Source organism: Halichoerus grypus, chromosome 15 (genome assembly GCF_964656455.1).
Source record: "Halichoerus grypus chromosome 15, mHalGry1.hap1.1, whole genome shotgun sequence".
Classification (NCBI taxonomy): domain Eukaryota; kingdom Metazoa; phylum Chordata; class Mammalia; order Carnivora; family Phocidae; genus Halichoerus; species Halichoerus grypus.
In genome coordinates this window covers 4,277,222-4,299,878 of record NC_135726.1, presented here as the reverse complement: position 1 = coordinate 4,299,878, position 22,657 = coordinate 4,277,222, and the positions used below count along the sequence as shown (strand labels likewise).

The 22,657-nt window shown below is 52.1% G+C and overlaps 1 protein-coding gene and 1 long non-coding RNA gene across 3 annotated transcripts in view; both read right to left on the bottom strand.

Moving 5' to 3' along the window:
* Positions 1–1,131: 1,131 nt before the first annotated feature.
* On the bottom strand, positions 1,132–11,522 carry LOC118543732 (uncharacterized). Of its 2 annotated transcripts, XR_013444371.1 has the most exons (4): positions 10,139–11,522; positions 4,621–4,723; positions 2,736–3,020; positions 1,132–1,653 (listed from the first exon to the last, which is right to left on the bottom strand). It is a non-coding gene; the product is annotated as an uncharacterized LOC118543732 (long non-coding RNA). The 2 variants fall into 2 exon arrangements; XR_013444370.1 differs by lacking the exon at positions 1,132–1,653 and having other exon boundaries at positions 1,737–3,020.
* A 2,505-nt stretch (positions 11,523–14,027) lies between these two features.
* The window catches only part of COTL1 (coactosin like F-actin binding protein 1), a 39,295-nt gene continuing 30,665 nt past the window's right edge, over positions 14,028–22,657 (bottom strand). Inside the window, exon 4 of the mRNA XM_036104942.2 lies at positions 14,028–15,309. Within this exon, the coding sequence (XP_035960835.1) occupies positions 15,199–15,309 (111 nt within the window). The 3' untranslated portion in view covers positions 14,028–15,198. The remainder of the gene's footprint in view (positions 15,310–22,657) is intronic.

The following is a 22,657-nucleotide window of genomic DNA, read 5'->3' as shown; positions in this document are numbered from 1 at the left end:
TCCCCGAGTCCCCTGCTTGTGGACACCAGCCCCAGCCCCCCTACCGGTATGAACCTCTACACTGCGAAGTGCTTTGGAATCTTTTCTCCAAAGGAGGGCATACCCTTCCCATGTAAGTAAACCCAGGGAAGCCCATCTGAGCTAACTCTGTTGTCTGCAACACAGCAATAAGTACTGTTTCTTAGTTCATATTTTTAAAAATCAACCTCCAGCAGCTTGTCTCTTCTTAGCTTTAGGAAAAATGCATGACATTTGGGTTTTGACAAGCTGTGTAGTTGAGTGATGAACAAGGCAGACGGTGCATTCAGAATGTCTAGGTTGAAAGCCTGGGTCCGATACACCTGCGCGATTTGGGGCGAGTTACTTACACTTCCCGGATCTCCGTTTCCACATCTGTAGAATGGGACCGAACCATCACAGCAGCTACTGCCCAGGGCGGTTGGAAGGATTAAACGAGTTAATCCCTGTAAAGAGCTTAGAATAGCTCTGGGCACGCAGAGGTGTGCTGGCCAAGGTGTTTCCAGCTGCCTGTGAGGGAAGCCCTGATGTTTGCTGATGCCCAGTGTCCCTGGTGCAAATACCTCCATCATGGCTGGTTGCAAGCTACAATGTGAGGTCACCAAACGTGGAGTTGGGAGGGGGTGAGCACCGCTGGATCGTGTAAACCGGTTCTGGCCGGCTCCAGCACACCACTAAGTGCAGAGGCCCCCGGGGAGTGTTCTGTTAGTCCGTGGTGTAAAGTGCGGTCCCGGACCACCTGAGGCCTTGTTAGCAATGTAGATCCTCGGGACCCCTGGGTCGGAAATGCTGGGGGTGGGCCCAGCCATCTGCATTGTAACTCGCCCTGCAGGTGGTTCTGCGACGTGCTGAGGGAAGTGTGAGCTTTGGTCTGTGTATGTTTTAATACATTCCAGTGACTATGTAGCAATTAACATGACAATTGTTCCTCCTTGTGCCCTGACGTCACTGCCCCAAGTCGCCAGTCTCCTATCCATCACGTTTAGGAAGACTGACCTCATCCCAAGGGGACACTGAGTGCCAGAGAAGCAAAGGGACAACCTCAGGGCCACACAGCGTGAGCTGGGCAGACGGGCTGGCCGTCGCCTTCGTGCGGCCCTCAGTCGGCAGGTGGAGTCGTGGGGCCTCCTCCCTGGGCCAGCCGGGGCCCCAGGGGAAGGGACCCTCAGGTCATCCCAGGGTGGAAACCAGAAACCCTGAAACAGGAGCCCAGAAGCAGCGTTTCAGAGTGGAACCCCAGGGCACCGTGAAAGTGGCCTCTGGAGTGAGCTGTTCCTTTTTCAACGGAAAGGGCACATCATAAATAATTAAATAGCTATCTTGTCCTGTCTTTACAGTGGGTTCCCCGGGGTTCCCAGAGCATTTGCGGATGTGGAGATGTGGATCATCACCGCCAGGGGTCCCCAAGATCAGGTCCTCACCACCAGGGGTCCCCAAGGTCGGGTCCTCAGCGCCAAGGGTCCCGAGGGGGGAACGTTTATCCCAAGCAGCCTCTGTACCTTCTTCCTCCTGAAGTCCAGGTTTCACCACTCGGCTTTGGGATCCCAGGCAAATAGCTTCTGAGCCTCCATATTTTCCAATCCCGCCGCCCTCACAGATGAGCACGGTGTGTGCTTGTCACAAACATCGTAGGCCCTCGGTTAAAATGGTAGCCACTCTTGCATGGGAAGCGTTCTCACTCCCCTTCCCCAACCCCCCCCCAAGTTTCCCATGTCAGCATGGAGGTTTGGCGGCCCCCCGGGCTGCATGGGAGGCCCCGAGCTAGCGCTTTCCCACACAGAAATGAAGCCTGAGAGCCTAAGTTAATGTGACTGCAGACTTTCGGGCCTAATGGCCATTGTCAAGAAGAGCCTTTTAGAAAAACTTTCAAGCCCGAGCCAGGTTTTAAGGCCCCTGTGGGCTTGTTAAAGCCAGCATTTTCCCCCACAGCCAGGCAGCCCCAGGGAGGGCAGCCCACACAGCCCCCCCCCCCCAGAACTCTCCAGCACTCCCCTGGCGGCGGGTGGACCCCTCCCTGCTCCCTGACAGCTGTCGTGCGTGCCCCCAGCCTGCTCCCAAAGGCCTGGTCGGGTGGGTGGGGTTTTTCTCTCCCTCTTTCAGCCCAGGAACAGCCCCAGCCCCCAAGGCCAACTCAGCACAATGCACCAGGCTGGGGAGGTCAGAGCCCTCCCACAGCATCTGCTCCTGGTGAGCATAAATCCAGCGAACAATCCCCTGGGGGGGAGGGGGGCATCTCCATGTCACGCGGGGTGGGGGTGCTGGGCCCAAAGGGGGCCTCGAGATGCTCCTCGGGGAAAGCAACACACACAGGCTTGCTTTTCCTTAGATGCGCTGCAGCGCTATGGTAACAGCCAGTGATACAGGCAGCCGGAGAGAATGTTCTAGAATCTCTAAAGAGCCTGGCAGGAGCGAGCTGGGCCTGGAGACCGAGCTGGGGGTGTCTGTCCGGGGCATTCCCGCACCTCTTGTTCCCTTGGCAAAGGAGCCAGCCTGTGGGGCAAATGGCTCCCTGCCCCCCACCGCCCCCACCTCTCCACGCTGTCCAGAACACCTAGAATGTGCTTTCTGGAAAAGACGCCGGTGCCTCTTCCTTAAATATCCCAATCTGGGGCCTCTTTTGAAAATCAAAAGGTCTGAGAACACAGGGCCACCACCATGTGGGGCGAGAGCTGCCCTCTGAAGCAGGGCACGACCTCTTCCCTGGCCACAGTCCCCACCTCTCCGTGCTGTCCCCTTGGCACTCAGCCTCCTTCCCTGCCCCCTGCCCCTGCCCAGAGAGGGCACAGGAGGGCCAGACGAGAGGCAGGCGGCTCCCAGTTAGGAGCCACAGACCGCGGAACGAGGAAGGCAGGGAGGGCTCGGAGGGTCAGGGATGCGCTCATCTGCTGTTTGTTGAGCCCCTCACACAAGTCGGAGTTTGAGGAGCAGACAGCCTGTGATTCCGTCCACGTGCATATCCTGCCTCAGAGCAGTTGAAATAAATACCCGTTTGCATATCCGACCTGCAAAAAGCAAAAAGATTCATAAGAATGAGAAAGCAGAGTTGGCTGCCTTGCGCTGGGGGGGGGGGGCATTGGGGGTAGAGAGAGGCTGCTTAATGGGTAGGAGGTGTTCTTTTGGGGTGATGGAAATTTCTGGAACTAGACAGTGCTGGTCGTTGCATACTGTTGTGAATGTGTGTAATGCCACTGAATTGTTCACTTTAAAATGGTTAAAATGGTAGATTTTATGTTATGTGTATTTTACCTCAATAAAAAAAAAAAAGGCATCCTCTCCAGGGCTGGGGGGGTGTGGGGAAAGGGGGGCGTGCAGACAAGCACAGGGCTTCCCCAGGGTGCGCTTCCTCGTGGCTTTATAACTGAGATCCTCATCTTCTTGCTGCCCATAGGCCAGGAGCCTCTCTCAGCCACCCGCCCCCCAGCAATGGAACATCTCCCTCACACCAAACCCTCTCATACTTTGAATGTCCCCGCCAGGGAGGCCCCATCCTTTTCAGGTCAGGCCCACCGAGGATAAGGTCCCTTTCTTAAAATCATTATGTGAAACAGGCCCCAAGCCCGCGAGTGAGACCCCTTCCTATTGGTCATTCCTCCACACTCAGGGGCAAGGGATACCCCAGTGGGTCACTGGGGGTCGTCAGAGAATTCTGCCTGCCACCGTGTCCATCGATGGGGGACTTCTTCAGTCAACTACGATACCTCCACGATCTCGAACACAAAGAATTTAAATAAAAGGAGATCATCTATGCAAGCTGTTGACAAACATTTCCCGTGACGCATCAAGGGAAAAGAGCACATTGCAGAACTAGACATATATATATATAAGTAAAATTTCACAGATGTGTACCATTTCACTTACACATAATTTCATTTTATCAAGAAAATTATATCTAGGCACGCCCGTGTGTTTGTGTTTGCGCGTGCACGTGCGCACAAAGTCTGGAAGAACACAGGTGTTGAGCTGCAGACCTTTCATAGTCTGGTCTATATCCTTCCAGACTTTTTTCTTATTTTATATACTTCTGAACTACTAGAATTCGTTACATGGGATATCTGTTACTTTTGTAGTTAAAAAAGATTAAAGCATTAATAAGAAAAAGCTCATGAAGTAGTCACCAGTTTAATTTCCACATTTTTAAGGCACGTAAAGGAAAACTGGTCCACCCCCACAGGCCCTTTGATGTGATGACCCTGGGCATCCTTTTCAAGCCAGGCTCTTTCTTTTTAGCTTTGAAATACTCCTTAGTGACTCTTGAACTTATTCATTGCTAAGTGAGAGATTCCAGAAATCAGTGTGGTGAGAACCTGGAACCATTCCCCCGGCACAGTGTTCTTCTCCAGGAGCAGGGACCAAATGCCTCTGCACAGGTGGGCGGCGGGCTGAAGCGGGTTGTCTACACTGGAGGTGAGCAGCAGCCGGAGATCGGAGTCAGGCTGGGAGGCAAGACCAAGCTAGTCCTGGAAGGTCAGGGCAGGTGTACGTACACCAGGTGGCCGGCAGGGATGGGGGACCCCGGGAGGCATGAGTCAGGCTCAGGGCAGAAAGTAGAAAAGATTCTAAGTATTTCTGGCAGAAAGTTGGTACAAGGTATCAGGTGCTTACAGAAGCAATGGCCACAGTCAGGACCCCCAGAGGCCGCAGGACTGACCTGCCCGGGGAGCTGCCACGGGAACTGCCACACTTCGGAGGACTGAGCATCAGAAAGCTGTGGAAGAGACCATCGAGTGAAGGACACACCCTTAAAGCTGCAGCCCGGGGCTGAGAGCCCCCACAGCTGCCCTGCACCTCCCTCGAGACAGGTACCCATAGAGCTGGGAACCCAACACCAGCATCCCGATGACCTTGGGGCCAAGAGGAAACAGGCCAAAGAGACACAGCTCCATGTCCCCCCACCTTCCAAATCTCACGTGAGCACATCTAACTGGCACACCAGAACCCTATGGCAAGAGAGTTTGGGGAATTCATTTTTAACTTTTCAACGAAGTTAGAACCTATGCTGACTCCAAGGATCCTTACCCAGGAGGGGGGACAACATGCCGCAGGAGGTCAAGGATCCAGCCAGGGGCCTGGGAGTCGGGTTCCCAGCCCCAGAGGCAAGAACTTCGCCACGGCCCCCAGTTTAGGTTTCTTAGATGACCCCAGGGGTCCTTAAGTATAGTGGTGGGGGTCAGGTTTCTCTGCTTTAGCCTTGGTGTGGCTACAAAGATTAACTCCTGCGAAGCTCACACTCTGATTATTGTTGATCATCCAAGTTGTATTGGCCATTCTGTATCCAGGGGCTGCCATTATTAGCCAAGCTCTGTGCTGAGCGTTTCATGCATCACTGTGTATCAGATATTTTACAGCAAACTTTAAGGACGGGGACTGTGCTATTATTTAAAAGGTGATGAAACAGGCCCAGAGGAGTCTTGTAACTTGCCTGAGGTCACACAGCAAGTGAATGGCAGAGACAGGATAAGAACCCATTTATTTAACCATATGACATTTAATTAACGATGTGACATTGGAGCTACCACAATTCATCTTCGATTTTCTTTTTAAAGGAGAAAACAAATCTGTGCTTCCTAAATGCAGTTTGTTTGGCAGACAATTGTTCCAAAATATGGGATGCATGGGGCCATAAACAATAAAAGGAATCCTTTGTCAGGGAGGAGCCAGAATCTACAGAACTAAATGATCCCTGGGGCTCCCTTTCAGAGCTAACATTCTGCTCTGAAAGCAAGCCTGCTTCCCCTATTACACAGCAGCTGGAACCTTCGCTGAGCTGAAAGTGACTACCCACGGGGTCGGAGAGGTGGGGGGTGCTGCTTCTTGGAGGATACTCTGTGATCGCTCTTGAGGCAACCCGCAATATGGTCCCAGGGTTGCCATAGCAACTCCCCATCTGGGCTATTTCAATGAAATATAGGAAGCATCTTCTGCTTCCAGCCTGGTGTGGCTTTGAAGAGGGATTCCTTCATTCATTCAACAAATATTTAAAAGTGGCATCCTGGGGTGGCAAACTCGGATGCTTACAGGAATCAGACTGTTAACATGGAGGAGTTTTTGTAAAAGGGTAGCAGGGGATTAACCAAACACTGGGGGCTGTAGGGCCCTGGAAAGTGCACCGCCCCCCAATCCATATGGGCACTCATCTCAGTCCCAGCCCCTCCCAGCCCAGCAAGAATGTGATCCCAGTGTTACAGATCTTCTTTGGATTTGTCAAGAACAGTCAAGAGCTGGGTTTTTATGTGAAATCTTACCATTTTTAGACATTGATGGCCAATTCAAAATTTGGGATGGGGCTTCTGAGTACCATTGTGCAGGTCATGCACTGCTCTGGGGTCACCTGTATTGTGTAAATTCAAGGGAACAGCGCTCTCTGCAGTTGTGCATTGGCAAACTGTGCAGTCCAACTGTGACAGAGGGGCCAAATCTGGCTGGTGGGTCACCAGCTTGCCAATCCCAACTCGAAATATCCAGCCATAGATGTTTGACTAAACTAATGATTGTACAACCATCCAGGAGAAGACAAACACCACGACTCTAGCAGTTTTCACGGATGTGAAAAAGCCCTCACCATATATTAGCAGGTGGAAAGAGCGGGTTACAAAAACATCAACAGAGTGTAATCTCAGTTTTTGAAAATAAAATGTATATTCTCAGTTAAAGTGAAAGACTATATCCCTAAATGTGACAACAGTTACAACAACCACCTCTGGGAGGTGGAAGATCAGATCATTTTGATCTTTGTCTTTTTTTTTTTTTTTAAGATTTTATTTATTTGACAGAGAGAGCAAGAGAGCACAAGCAGGGGGAATAGCAGAGGGAAAAGGAGAAGCAGGCTCCCCACTGAGCAGGGAGCCCGTTATGGGGCTCCATCCCAGGACCCTAAGATCACAACCCAAGCTGAAGGCAGATGCTCAACCATCTGAGCCACCCAGGCGCCCCTGATCTTTGTCTTCTTAATCTCTGTTCTCTAAATGTCCTGATGATGGCAAGTAATACTTAACAAAATGGAAAATGTTTTATTTCAAAAATTCTTCTGAAATGCAATCAAAGTTTCTTTTTATGGTCAAAAATAGTGGTCCCCAAACCCAAACCTGCATCCACATTGCCCTGAGTGTTTGGATGCAGACTTCCTGCCCACCCCCCGTCCGTGACTCCACCGCCCAGGGACCAGGCTCGTGGAATTTGCCTTCACCATACTTCCAGGTGATGCTAATGCAGGCCCAGACCCTACACATTATGAACCACCAGGAAAAGCCATCATTAGGTTCTACTTCAGCAAAGACTTTCTCATTAGAGTAGCTAAGAATTACTTGGCAAACTTGCTAAAAATACAGATTCTAGGGACGGCTGGGTGGCTTAGTCTGTTAAGCGTCTGCCTTCAGCTCAGGTCATGATCCCAGGGTCCTGGGATCGAGTCCCGCATCAGGCTCCCTGCTCAATGGGGAGTCTGCTTCTCCCTCTCCCACTCCACCTGCTTGTGCTCGCTCTCTCTCAAATAAATAAATAAAATCTTTTTAAAAAAAATACAGGTTCTGGGATACTCCCCCAAATCATGGCCCACTGGGTGGGTGAGTGGGGTGTGGGAATTTTATCTGCATTTTAGCAAATATGCCGGGTGGTTTTGCCGTGGCCTGTCTGGGGACACCCTTTGAGGTACAAGCCCTTTTAGGTGGCACCTATTTGCTGAGTAGTCACCGGGCTCCGAATGTATGCCAGGCACCATGCCAGGAGCCGGCAGACCCGGGCAGCTGCAGAAACAAGCCTCTGCCTTCTGGAGGTGACACGGAGCAGAGCCAGAAGCAGCAATCCCCCCCAGAGTTGGGAGAGACAGCCTGGCAGAGGGTGCTGGGAGCCTCTGGAGACATTCTTCCTCTCGATCTTTCAGACCAACAGTGTGGGTCTCAACAGCAACCAGCCTCCTTTCAGTTGGTGTTTGGATCTTCAAACTCAAAACTCACACCACTGGGCAGCAATCCGCCTGCTTGGCTCCTGGTTAGACCTCCGTAAACAGGCTTCTCGCTTCGTCCCTTCGCTTCCCCGGACTCGGCCGTCAGTTCTATTTCAGCTAAAGTCACCTGTTCCAGGTGAGAAGTCTGACGTGTCCTCCCTGCCTTGCTGGGTGCGCTCTGTGAATTCTTTGTTTTAAAATCTGTCTCAACGTCTGTATTCCAAACAGACAGGAAAATAGAAAAAACTAATCTAACAAATCCCCACCCGCCCATAACACAGATGCCTACTTTTATCGTATTTTCTTCAACTCTTTTAAAAATAAATGAAAGCAAAGACATGCAGCTAGTCTCACTCCGACGCCGCCTCCCTCCCCGGGACTCAGCACCCCTTCTCCCAGCACTCGAGGTACTTTTGCTTGTATGTATATATTCACAACCGATATATCGTCTCATTGAAAATTTAGCTCCGGTGTAATCATTCCACAGCCTTATCATTTCGCAAATTGCCTTTTACACCCACCTTGATGCTTTGGGATTTATGGGCATAATCCCATTATGTTTTGCCTGTGCATGCCACCACGGCTTGGCAGATCCTCAGCAGTGACCTCACACTCGGGAACTGCTGGGATAAGCCAACCCAAGAACATGTCGAAGTCTGCCCTAGCTCTCTTGAATTGACAAAATAACCCATGGCCAAGTTAGCTCTCCGTTCAAAGCGGCCTCTTTTCTCCCATATCCCCCAGCTGCAGGGCAGCACCTCTCCCCCCGCCCCCAGACCAGGGATGGAGCTCCCTGCTCCAGGTCCCAGCCAGCCTCCTCCCCAGGCTCCTAGTCTGCAAGTCTCCGCAGAATGACTGGTAGGGCTCTTGGCCTCAGGGCATATGTGCTGCCCCTGCCCCTTCTGCCCCACCCAGAGGGAGCCAAGGTCCCCCACCTGCCCCAGCCCTGGGGTGCGCTCCAGTCTCTCTAGTGGTATCTTAAGGCCCCTCCAGAGACAATTAAAAGGGAGGAGCATAGGGGATGGTTGGAAGCCCCTGGAGGCCGAGGAGCTGGACCGGTGCACCAGATAGGTAGACAGATACATAAGGTATGTCCTCGTCCTCCAGGGGCCGACTGGGGACAGAGCCAGAGGCAGGAGGGAGCCAGTTCCCAGATGAGGAAGCCGGGACCCCCCCTCTCCGCCTCTTTGCCCAGTTGGGCGCAGAACAGATCTGACCCAGTGGGAGCAGGTCTGGGTTCTATGTTTGGCTTGGAAAGCAGGGCAAGGCCCGCCCTGTTCCAGTGCGCCGAACACCGATTGTTGACTGAGCACCTACTATGTGAGAGGCACTGGGGAGACCGTCCCCGCCCTGGAGAGGGTCACGGTTAGTGGGGGATGGGGAGAAGCAAATAATATAAGGAAGTATCCTGGGCTCCTATAACTCTGACCACCGACGACAGGGGGCTGAAAACAAGAGAAATGTCTTTTCTTACAGCTCTGGAGGCCAGAGGTCTGAAATCAAGGTGTGGCCCAAGCTCCAGACGCGGGTGGCTCCAGGGAGGACACTGCTGGCCCGCCCCCCAGCTGCTGGGGCTTCAGGTGTCCCTCCTCCGATCCCTGCCTCCGTCTTCACCCGGCCTCCTCCTCTGTGCCTCTGTCTCGAGTCTCCCTCTGCTTTCTCTTACAAGGACCACCTGCCATTGCATTCAGGGCCCATCCTAAATCCAGGATGATCTCATCTGAAGATCCTTTAACTTAATTTCATCTCAAAGACCTTATGGCCAAACACGGATGTGTCTTTGGGGACCGCCATTTAGCCCATGACAGAGTGTGGGGGGACCTTCTAGAAGAAGCAGATCAGAGCAGAGACCAGTCGCTGTCTAGAGGGACAGAGTGAAGGATGACTGGATCAGGGGTCCAGGGAGGGAAATGCACAGAGTCCTGGTCTGAGAAACCAACAAGGCCTCCTGGCCCCTTGTTCCCCGGAAGCTTAGACTTGACCCCAGGGCCAGGAGGCACTCCTGGGGGGGGGGGGTGTTAGCAAAGGGCTGATACGGAGCTGCAGTCTGGGGAGCAAAATTCTCTTCTAAATTTAGGATGAGCTTTTCTGATGGGCAAGGAAAGGCCTGAAATTAAAGCATAATGTTGGAAAGAAATAAGTTCTAAAAATGTCTTTTAGTTTTATGACTTAAGAACTTACAATCAAACATAAAGCGAGTCTTGGAGGCGCCCGGGCTGCTCTGGGCTGGGAGGTGCGTGGGTGCTGAGGGCAATAGCAGGTGCCAGGCAGGCTCACACACGAGATCCCTCCAAGTCTTGAGCGAGCACAGGTGTGGCGGGATTCCTCCCAACTCTTCGTGGTGTCCTGCGGCCTCTGTCCCGTGAGGTTCTGCGGAGCCAGGTGAGGCCAATCAGTCACTTTCATTGGGCAGAAGGTTGGTGCTCACTCATTCATTCCTGAGTGGCAGACCCGCAGCGGGGGCTAATGAGAAGCTGCTTAGGACGACCTGCGGCACCTGGGTGGCTCAGTCGGTTAAGCGTCCAATGATCTCAGGGTCATGATCTCAGGGTTGTGATCTCAGGGTCGTGAGATCAAGACCTGCATCGCATCGGGCCCTAAGCTGGACTTGGAACCTGCTTGGGATTCTCTCTCCCTCTCCCTCTGCCCCGCTCGCTCTTGTGCTCTCTCTCTCAATAAATAAATCTTTTTTAAAAACGGACTCCCTGGGTTCAAATCCTGCCTCACTTACTAGGGGTGTGTGGTGGACTGTGTTTCTGTTCACAAATATTTGGTGATATATCCCTGCCCCACTGAACTTCAGCCTAGCCATATGCCTTGCCCTGGCTACTCCATAGGGAGGTGAAGTGTCCTGCCTAAGATCCTGCCTCTGAGTGGTGGAGCTGCGATTGGATCCCTTCCACTTCGCCTCTGCTGGCTCCCAGCGCCAGCCCCTCCCCCCACCGGGGCGGCCGGGAGCCCCTCCCCCCACCGGGGGCGGCCAGGAGCCCCTCTCAAGCCCCATCCAGGTGTCAGCCTGCTCTGGTAAAACACACCACAGAAGGCATTTGTGTTCTCTTCCACGCCAGACCCAGAGCTATAATGGTGGGACCCTGGACAGTGGCACTAACCAGCAGGGATAGAAGGATCTAGATGCTCTGTCACTGCCTTGGTGTCAGGCTGGAAGCGGCTCACAGCCCAGCCCTTCCCCAGAGCAAGGATGGTCTTCTGGAACCACTTAAAGAGTGGCCATCATAATACGTAGAGAATATCCTCGTGCTGCGTTGTTGGCGCGGTCCATCTCATTTGTTGTCCTGGAAGTGTGTGAGGGAACAGTGTGGTCTGAATGTGTGTGTCCCCCACATACACATGGTGGAATCCTAAGGCCTAGTGTGATGGTGTTAGGAGGTGGGACCTCAGCGGGGGGGTGGGGTGGTGAAAGGGTCGTGCATGTAGAGCCCTCAGGAATGGGATTCGTCCTTGTAAAGGAGACCCCATGGAGCTCCCTCACTCCTTCCAGGTGCGGACACCGCGGGAACCAGGGGAGGGCCCTCAGCTGACCACACTGGTGCCCCAACCTTGGACTCATGGCCTCCAGACTGGAAGAAGCAAACCTCTGTTTATAAGCATTCAGCCTGCGGTATTGTGCGTAGCAGTCCGGCTAAGACAGAGAAGTACCGTGGTCACGGTCCTGGCTTTGAGAGGAGACTGGAGCTCAGAGGGTGAAGGAACCGGCCACTTCCAACCCGACTCGGCCTGAGCGTAGAGCTGCCTCCTGGCCCAGGTGGTCCCCTCTTCACAGCGGACCTTTCGGTTCCTGTTTTGGCCTCTCTTCTGCAGCTCACTGACAAATGGGGACCAGGAAGTGGCGAGTGACTGTGATGAGGACCACCTGTCCTGGGACGGGGGCAGCAGGGGGCCTGCTCCCAGCAGGGTGGCACCCGGGGCTGAGCTCCTTCCAGCCTCGCAAAGCCCCCTGGAGAGTCAACATCCATCAGGAGCCCGGGTAAAGCGGAGAAACAGAAGCCTCCCCCAAGGATCAATCAGCTAGGAGCTGCGACCTCCCGGGAGGGCACAGAGACACGAGGGCAACGATCGGGGTCGCCTCTGTCCCACCCCCACCTATGTCAGCCCCTGAGCAGGAGGGTGCCCCAGCCCTGGCAGCATGCCTGGCCACAAACAAGGTCACACATGCCTTGGCACTCCCCCCACTGAAAGGTGAGGTCAGTGTCCCCTCCCCTTGAACTTGGGGAGCTCATGACCCCTTCCCCAGTAGGGTCTCGTGGAAATGCTGCCATGGGACTTCTGAGGTTCAGAGGCCATACAGCCTCCCCCGGGTCCTCGGGGACGCTTGCTCCGGGGGAAGAGGTCCACAACCCTGACCCCGCCGGGCCAGAGGGGGAGGCCGTGCTGGGTGCTCAGATCCACACCCCACTGAGCTGCTGGACAACCACCTGCACCAGATGCCAGCAACCAGGACGTCCGACCAGTGGATCTGACCTCAACCAAATGAGACCCCTGCCAGTGAGAACCACCTCACCGAGCGCTTCCTAAATTCCTGCCTCACAAAATCAAGGGCAAAATAAGATGGTGGTGGTTGTACATCCTTTGATTTTGGGTAATCTGGAGCACGTGTTGAATGACCAGGTAAAGTAATTCAGAACGCATCTAAGCAGAGACTTGAGTCCCCAGAGCTCCATCCCCAACCCCTCCGTCAGGGCTCAGGGCTCAGGGCCGGCCCAGAGGGCAGCGGGTGGAGGTAGTTCTAGGCAATGTTACCCGATACCTACTCGGTGCTGGTTACAAGGATAAAGACATGCAGAGGCAGGGCCTCTCTCTGCCCTCAAAGACCTCACAATCCCATCAGGTGCCCTCTGAAATCCCAGCAAAGGCCTGAGCTGCTACTTTAGATTCAAACCCAGCTCCTTGACCCATAAACCCAGCTTCACCCTCTTTGCTCTTGCCCGGAGCAAACATCCCCATGGAGCCTTTGTCCACAGTCCCCTTGTCCCCCCACCCCCACCCTTTGCCCACCTCACTGCTCCTCTCCTTCAGGTCCCAGGTGGTGTCACCTCCTCAGGGAAGCCCTCCTTGATGCCTCTGACCAAGCCCAGTGTCTTTACAATGTTCCCTCCCAGAGCCTGGCTTTTCTTCCAGAAGGCGCTTATCCTTACCTGTAATTGTCCCGAGTTCTCTGACCAGAACTAAAACCCACATGCTACAAAGCCGGAGACCTAGTTTGGCTCCCTCTGTTCTGGGTGTAGGAAAAATCTGGGGCATGCACAGCTAGCAAGACCTAGTGATGGGCCTGACATAAGGAGACCTGAGGCCCTACGGGACATCGTCCTGATCCTCGCTGCCCCTTCTGCCTTGCGACCCATCCCAGCAGGTACCACTGCTGCTGATTCTGCAGACGAGGAACCTGAGGCCCAGAGAGGTTAACTAACTTGCCTGAAGCCACAGAGCTGCAAGCAGAGGGAGGGGGAGGAATTGGCACCCAATCGTGGCTGGGGGTGGGCTGGAGGGCAGCCTTGCCCACACCTAGCAGGGCTCCTTCCCACTCTGATTTCGGGGTGTGCCCCATCCCCACCCCACACTCAGCTCCTCACGCCCGGTCGTCTGTATGTCTGAGACTCCTCCAGCCTGATTCTGGGTTTCCACCGGGCTGGCGTGCTGCAAGTCCAGTTTCTGAGCTCTAGAAAAACCCCAGAAAGGCTGCTTTCTCTCAGCTTTTCCTGAAGATGGAGTGGAGGATTCTGGCCACTCGGGAGATCCCACAGTCCCGCACCACGTCACCGTCCCAGCTACAGCGCCAGGGGCACGGGGAGACCTGGGTTCGAATCCCAGCTCTGCACTTGCTAGCTGGGCAGCCTCAGGGACTCACTCTGTCTCCCCGAGCCTCAGTTTCCATAAAACAGGGACACAAGCGGCACCTTTTTCTTCAGGTTGTTGTGAAAAATTAAATAAGCAACAGAATATGAATGTGCCTCGCCCCCAGTGACACCACGAATGTCTGTTAGATTTGAGTATGACAGCGGCCTTCATGTGTAAGTCAAGAAAGCAGCGTTTTCACACACGCCAGACAAACCTGTTTTTTGAAAAACAAAAAAAAATTTATTTCTGTAAACTGTTTGAGGGCAGATGTTCTTCACAACCCCAAGACAGCACAGATTTCCTACCCCCAAATGAAATGAGCAAGGAAAAGAAGAAAAAGAACAACACAAACTGTGCTCATGAAGAACCAAGCCAATCTCATCTTTCTCTGGGAAAAAAAAATCCTTTTGAACGCGTGGTGCCCACCCGGGAGGAACACCACAGACCTTCTCGTGCCACGAGGGCAGGGACCCGCTTAGTGGCAGAGCTGCCCCCCCCGGCGCAGAGGGCCTCCCCGAAAGCGAGAAATCGGCCCCCAGTTCTACCTGAATTCCCGCTGTGCACCCTGGCCTCCCTCCCAGGCGTCCTCACCGGGGGAGCCCCTGAAGGGAACTCTGAAAGATTCCTCGTCCCCACTGGACTCGGCCCCGTGCCCCCACTCCATGCTGCGATGAGACCTCAAGCCCAAGGGTAGGAATGAGCCACTCCAGACCGTGTGCCCAAGCCACAGCTGGGCAACTATTAAGGCAAATTTTTTCTCTTCCGTTGGGTCGGAGTCAGGCCTGAGCGTCTCACTGCCGAGCACCGTCCCCGTTGGACGGATGCATAGCTTAGGCAACTCTGAATCGGGGGATGAGGGACCCCGGAGCACGCTCGGGGGTGGGGGTGGTCTGAGCCTGATGCATGGGATCGACGTGTGTGCTGGCGAAGGCGGCCCCCCGACGGGCACAGCGGCCTCCTCCACCAAGCAGGCGGGCGCCACGGACACCAGACGGCGGCCCAGACCCCCAGGCGACGCGAGCTGGTGGCGGGAGAGGCCAGGCGGGATGCAGTGTAAGAGAATGCCAAAAAAAGGGGGCACCACAGGAGCCTCAGATCTTGGTGATGTGCGTGGCCTTGGCATCAAAATGATTTTTCCTTAGAACAAGCAAGAGGGGGAGAAGGAAAAGGAGATAAAAGAAAGATGTTCCATGAGCTTCGGGAGATAGGGCGCAGGGGGGTCGGGAGGGAAGCAGGGAAGGGGAGACGAGCCGCAGACAGGGTGGCGCGCGTGGCCTCGCACGGCGTCTCCTGTCCCTGGTGGGCTGGCGGGCTGGTGGCTGAGGCCGCGGTCCCCTTCCCCGGGGAGCAGGCGGATGACATTGCAAGGGGCAGGGGAAGGGCTGGGGTTACTCCGTCTGTGCGTCGTAATTGGCGCCCCCCGCCTTCTTGAGCTCGCTCTTGATGAAATCTTCCTCCAGCTCCTTCCGATCGCTGATCACAAACTCTTTAGCAAAATTCTGCAAGAACAAAATAAAACACAGAGTTCCCGTGAAGAAGGGACAGGATCAAAGTGTTGCTCAGAAAACACACCAGAAAGTCCTGGCACCCAAAATACTAAGAAATGATCAAAATGAAAATTTGGTGGCAGCGTGGTTTGGCAAGAAGAGGAAAAACCGTGACTGGAGATCAGGAAATGGGTGAAGTCAGGATACAGTGTAGTCCCGACCAAGGTGATGGGCCAAGGTCAGACTGGGCTCGAATGCTGCGCTGTCATTTTCTGGCTGTGTGACCTTGGGCAAGTTCCTTCAACTCTCTGTGCCTTAGCTTCCTGGTCTGTGAAAGACCAACCTGTCAGAATAATAGGAGAAGAGGCCGGAAAGACAGGCGGGTGTGCTGGGAAGTGTTTAATATCAGGCTGTTCCAAAACGAGGGGTGGGGGCAAGTCCTGAACAGAAGCTTGTGCTCATTTCCATGGTGTGAACATTTGCACCAAGGTGGGTTTCAGCCACAGTGATGAGCTGAATCGGTGCAGACACTGTCCTCCCTCGGAGCGCACAGACTTCACCATAAGTTCCCCCGGGCCTGGCCCATGTGAGGTACTCAATAAATGCCTGTGGCGTGAACGCGTGAGGCAGGTGATCTGGCTTATCTGAGAACTCTGAGCCACGAAGAATCAACAGTTATTTTGATATGTGGATCACGAGACTTCACCAAACAAGGATGGTGAAAGAGAAGAAAACACAGAAATTTACCAAAATACGAATAACATGTCTGAAGGTCAGAAAATCATCCATACACACACACACAAAAAATCCACAAGGAAATAGTGTAAACAATGACCACCATTTATTAAGCACCTATGGGTACCAGACACGGTCACACGTTGGCAAACTTAATTCTTTTTTTTTTATATATATATTTTTAAAGATTTTATTTATTTATTTGAAAGAGAGAGAATGAGAGAGAACACATGAGTAGGGTCAGAGGGAGAAGCAGACTCCCTGCCGAGCAGGGAGCCTGATGTGGGACTCGATCCAGGGACTCCAGGATCATGACCTGAGCCGAAGGCAGTCGCTTAACCAACTGAGCCACCCAGGTGCCCATGGCAAACTTAATTCTTAAAACGCTTTAAGATGACCCAGCAACTCTACCCCTAGAGATCTACACAAGGGAAATGAAAGCACACATCCCCACAAACACTTGTACACGAATATTCACAGGGGCATTATTCATAACAGCCCAAAAGTGGAAACCACCCAGATGTCCGTGGGCAGAAGAGCAGGTAAATAAATTATGGTCTGTCCACATGATGGAATATTACTCAGCCATAAAAAGGAATGAGTTGTTGATACACAGTATCATGGATGAGTCTCAAAACCATCATGCTGAATGAAAGAAGCCAGACATAAGATCACGTACCGTATCATTCCCTTTACATGAAATGTCTGGAAAAGGTAAATCCACAGAAACAGGAAGTAGATTTGTGGTTTCCGGGGACTGGATGGGGAATAGGGGATGAGTTCTAATGGGGACGGGTTTTCTCCTGGGTAGGGGGGATGAAAACGTTTGGGAACTAGATAGGGATGGTGGTTGCGCAACACTGTGAATGTACCAAATGCCAATGAATCGTATAATTTAAAATGGCTAATTTTATGTTATGTGAATTTCACTTCAATTAAAAAAAAAAAAGACTACAGAAAAAAAGTCACCATGCCTCCAAGAAGAATGAGTAAACCAAGAGAACACTCAAGGTCAAGTTTCACAGTATAAAGACAAACCATTTGCCATACCAAGCCACTAAGATTCTAACAGGGAGGGGAGAGGGGAAGGTTAATATTTGTCAAGCAACTCATGTGCCAGGTGCAGCCTCATACATCTCACTTAATCCTCCCTCAGCATGTTAGCTTTTTTTTTTTTTTTTTAAGATAAGACCCACGGGGTTGGGCTTGAAGAGATTGTGTAACTAGCCCAGAATGACCAAACATCCTTCTGACCCTTTCTATTCCCATCCACCATCCTGTGCTTTTAAGCATCGGTGTCTGTCCTCAGTATAGTGAGTGAACACAAGTTGGACGTATGGGCCAGGAAGGGGAACCGAGAATTAACGTGTTTCTCAACCTGAGCCCCAGTGGCAGTGGGGGGAGGGGTAGAGAGCAGAGGAGGAGGAAGCCAACAGCTCGAGATGCCTCTAGCAGGAAGTGCAAAGTTCCCCTGCTGTGTGATAGCTATATATGGTGACAAAAGAAATAAGAACACTCCTGCTCATGTCTGTTAGCCATTAGGAGATTTAGATTAACAAGAAGTTTGATAAGGCACTAAGAAATGTACAGTGAAACTGTGCACGGAGCTAGGCAGAGTCCAACTGAAAACCACGAGCATATGGGAAATCAAATCACAGCCAAAATAAGGAGCAATCCAGAATAACAGAATCTAGTAAAAACGTAACATAACAATAAATGTAAACGAGCAAAATTATCCCCCAAAACAGCTATGTCTTAGACTATCAAAAAACACCCCCCCCAAACTCTATGCTAGATACCAGAGACATGATTTAAAAACCAAAAGGTGAGGCAAAAAATGATTATATCAAAAAAAGTACACAGAGAGGCAACCTCACCTTCTCATTATGGGAGCAGCATCCGCCCTCCAGGGGGCCAAAGGAGTGGGAGGGGGTGGAGACATGTGGAGGGGCCGCCCCCACACAGGATGCTCAGCACCCCCAGAGGCTTCGAAGGTGAACTGACACTTCCCCTCAGGGTGTGGATGCTACAAAAAGTCCCCAAAAGGTCTGAGTCAGCCAAAACCCAGCTCAACATCGACCCCTCCCTTCCCCATCTCGGTTCCTTCCAGCAATCCTCAGAAGGGACCTTGCACTTGGCAGGGTGAACACCAGCGCCCCCAGGGAGTGGGCTTCATTGTGACATTTCAAAAAGAGGCAGAAACAGCAAAACCAGCTCTGTAGGCAGCCGGACCCCCAACCTGGGAGCAACACACCAGACGGGAAGGAGCCTGCATAAGGACCAGCCCACAGCTGAGAACCACAAAGAGCACATCTGAGCAGGGACCGACCACCACCCGCCTTTGCTCACACCTCTACCCTTAGCCACTGTCCCTAGCACCTTCCCGCTGTCACCAAATGCCTACAGGGCAGAGGCAGGTGATACCAAAGGCCGCAGTTGTCAGAAGGAGACAGGGCCCAGAGCAATGCTAACACATAGGGAATTTTTCACTTTCTAGCAACCACGTTGAAAAAAAGTAAAAAAGAACCTGGTGATAGCAATTTTCATAGGATTTTTATCTAACTTTACAGATCCAAAATGCTGCCATTTTAACATGTAACCAACATACAAAATCATTAATGGGACCCTCCACGTTCGTTTCTGTGTAGGAAGTTTTCGAAACCCAGTGCACATTTTACACGTACAGCACAAAGCAGTGCAGACGGGCCAAACCTCAAGTGCTCAGCAGCCCCGTGAGGCTGGTGACGGGGCGGGTCTAGATAGAACAGGAAAGAGTCTGAAAGAATAATGTGCTCAGTCAAGGAGAATCATGAATCATAAAATAGCTCAACTGATATGAGTAGAGGAGGGGGAACTTTTGGAGGCCTGGAAATGGGCCATATCTCGATCCAGAACTTAAAAAAAAAAAGGCCGTTAAAACTCTGACATTCACCCCCTCATCTGATTGAAAAGCAGCAAGAGATGCATTCCTCCCAGGGCACACAGCAGCTTCACGGCAGGGGCCCCGTGGGGCAGGTTCTGACCCTGGTCTGTCCTGTCCTCTCCCTTCCTCTGCTCCAGACCGCCCATCCCTCCCACCACAGCCTCTGTCATACCCTCAAGGCCAGAAAGCCACATGGCAACAGCTTCAAAGCAAAAGGTGCCGGTCTGGAGGCACGGTCACCTGTGGTTCTAGAAAGATCTTCTCTGTCATATCTGGGAACACTCTGTCCCTGTCTGATAGCTTCCAGAAAGGGTCACTCCTCCCTCTTTTCCATGGAAGAGGCCCATGCATCTAAACCTGACTCCAGGATGGCCTTGAGACATGCAATACTAAGTTTAGGAGGCATTTGTCCCTGTGACTTTTCTCAAGTGCATATATGTTCATATTTCAAAGATGTAAGACAGACATTGCTTCCATTAGAAGCTTCCAATGGTCTGTCCCTAGGAAGGCAACTCTAGAGAAGGACAGGTTAGAACCAGGCTCCGTACATAGTCTAGAATCTATTTGCGAGACTGGTTTAAAAAGTGTTTAAATATTTGCCTGTCTTTTGTTTTAAACCATCTCACTTTTTTTTAACTTTTTTTTTTAAGATTTTGTTTATTTATTTATTTGACAGAGAGAGAGAGCGTGCAAGCAGGGGGAGTGGCAGACAGAGGGAGAGGGAGAAGCAGCCTCCCTGCTGAGCAGGGAACCCCATGCAGGACTCGATCCCAGAACCTGAGCCCAAGGCAGACATTTAACCACCTGAGCCACCCAGGTGCCCCACCTTTTTTTTTTTTTTTAAGTAGGCTCTACACCCAGTGTGGAGTCCAATGTGGGGCTTGAACTCACAACCCTGAGATCAATACCTGAGCTAAGATCAAGAGTTGGGCACTTCACTGACTGAGCCACCCAGGCGCCCCTAAACCATCTCACTTTTAAACGGCTCCCAACTGCCTGGGTTTAAACCCCAGCTTCAGTCCTGAAGTGTGCTGGGCATGGGTTTGGTCCAAACACAAACAGCAACAGTTGTCCATTTGCATCTCGGGCAGTTGGCCCTCCCCAGGGTCTTCCCCTCTCCCGCCACCCTGGGACTTACCACCCCTCCCCCACACACACTCCACCACCCCCACACTCCACCCCCCCCCAACTCAGTCTCCTCATGTGCAAATGAGGACAATAAGACCTACATTCTGGGGCTGTCAGGAGGATCTGATGAGTGTGCATAAGGCTTGGACACTCGATGAGGGTTCCCAAGAATGAGGAGGTGATATTTTTTTTTTTTTAAGATTTTATTTATTTATTTGAGAGAGAGAATGAGAGAGAGAGAGCATGAGAGGGGGGAGGGTCAGAGGGAGAAGCAGACTCCCTGCCGAGCAGGGAGCCCGATGCGGGACTCGATCCTGGGACTCCAGGATCATGACCTGAGCCGAAGGCAGTCGCTTAACCAATTGAGCCACCCAGGTGCCCTGAGGAGGTGATATTTTAAGTGATCCTGGGTTCACCTTTGTTCTCAAGATTGTCAGGGGAATCTGAGATGGAAAGTTTCCTGAAACACTCAAGAGTGAAGGCACAGGGAGCAGCTGGTTCCTCTTCTCTCACCCACAATGGTTTCTTCATCCCCGCCATTTATTTTAATGAAGGAAAGTCCAGGCAATTCCTTAGCATAACCAAAGCAGCAACCTCGGCATCTCCTGGCCCTTGCAGAGAGAAGACAGCAAATCCAGCTGCACACCCAAAAGCTGGGCACAGGGTTAGCCCCAGGAGGACAGGCAGGAAGCCTGTTGGGGTAGAAGCGTCAGGTCTCCTACCCAGAACACTAGGACTAGGGTGGGTCACTAACCTATGCAGAGAATGTGGGTACAGAGAAAGGTCTGGGAAGAGAAACTGAGTGTGGAGTCTTTGGCAGTTAAGTTTGTGATGTCAGCAATGCACGTTTCTACAAAGTGGGACGAGGGAAGAGAGGTGACTTTCATTGCATCCAAAGAGAAGGAGAACTAATGCCATGCATTTCTTCCAGCAAACATATGCTTACTAAGCACCTGTTGTATACCAGACATTCTCCTAGGTCCTGGGAAGGCAGAAGTCTGGTGCTTCAGGCTCTCTTTGAGAGTCTGACAGCATAGGAAGAGAACCAGGGGGGCTCTAAAATGCCCCAAGGGAAGCAGTCAATGGCTCTGGGCCCTGGTCTCTATCTCTGTGATAGAAGAGGGAGAGACAACAGGTTCTCCTGGCACTTTCCCAGCAGCCATCTGTGGCTTTGCACCTGAGCCCCCGGAGCACGTGGGGCACAATTCCACCTCAGATGCCAGAATCTGAGGGGCAGTGGGGAAAACTGGCACAGGAAAGTCAACTACGGGATCAGAGACTGGCTTTCAAAGGGAAGACATGTGCTAGCTTCAGGTCCATCCCCAACCCCTGCAGAGAAGTGCGGGCAATAGAATCTCTCCTCCCCCGTGTGTGAGCTGGGGCAGGGGGTGGACAAGACACATGCTGGCCACAATAATGTATCTCTTCCCCAAGTGGGTGAAGATTAATTATAAGCCAAAGACCTCGGTATGGTAAGGAAAGCAGTCAGTGTCCCACGGCCTACATCGTGCTAGGAGAAAGGACACCTCCGAGAAACAAGTGCAAGATGAAAATGCACAGTGCCAAGCCCGCTGGGTGTTCAGCTGCCAACCCCTCCTGGGCCCCCCACACTTGCCCTCCTACAACCATTCTAATGAGCTTCAGAGACCCAGGTTTTCAAAATCCTTCCAGCAAGGTGTAATTTACTCAAAAAGAATAGGTTCTTGGAACAGGCATGAGTCATCATAGAAAAGGGAAAAAACAAACAGCAAAATGGCACCGTCTAGTGTTTGGCAGATTTGGGAACAAAGGCCCCTGCGTCACCCACGCAGCTCATGAGTGACATGACCCCACTTCGCCAGGGAGAAAACAGAGGACAAGGGAGAGGCATTCGGTCACATTTCAGGGGGGCACCGGGGAATTGTCCAATCTTCCGAGGCAGGTGGCAAGGAGGCACAACATCTTGGAGCATGCTGGGCGTAGGGTTGGGCCAACACCAAACAGGGGCAGTTGTTCATATGCCTGGAATCCTGACCCCTGCAGGGCCACCCACCTCTTCAGCATTTGGGTGACCGCCTGGAGTCTGACCCCTGCTCTCCTGACCGTGGATATTTACAGAAGCCCCGACACCCCTCTGCTGATGTCTGACTATGGCTACATCTAGATGGGGAATGGCAGGAATGTGGGAAACATGCTTCACTCCTCCTGCATCCACGGCAGACATCATCATCAATCAGGGCATTTTTCTCACAAGTCCAGACTTAGCATCAGAAGCCTTCTTAACCCAGAGCCCCTGCTATCGATCGACTGACAAGCACAGTTAAATCCAGGCTGACATTTTCAATTTCCGCCTGGTCAAAATTGTGCCCAGCCTTTCTTCTCAGCCACACCCACTTGGGGAATTTTTCCCAGGAAATAATTCAACAGACTTTTTTTTTTTGGTAATTATAATATATACTCACAGATGTTCATTGTCAGTAAACACCAGATTGTTTCCCCATTTCAACAAAACTTGAATAAGTAAATAGTATCTGCATCGAACACTTCATATACATCAGGAATTTTATGCCATATTTTATTTAATTTTTATAATCC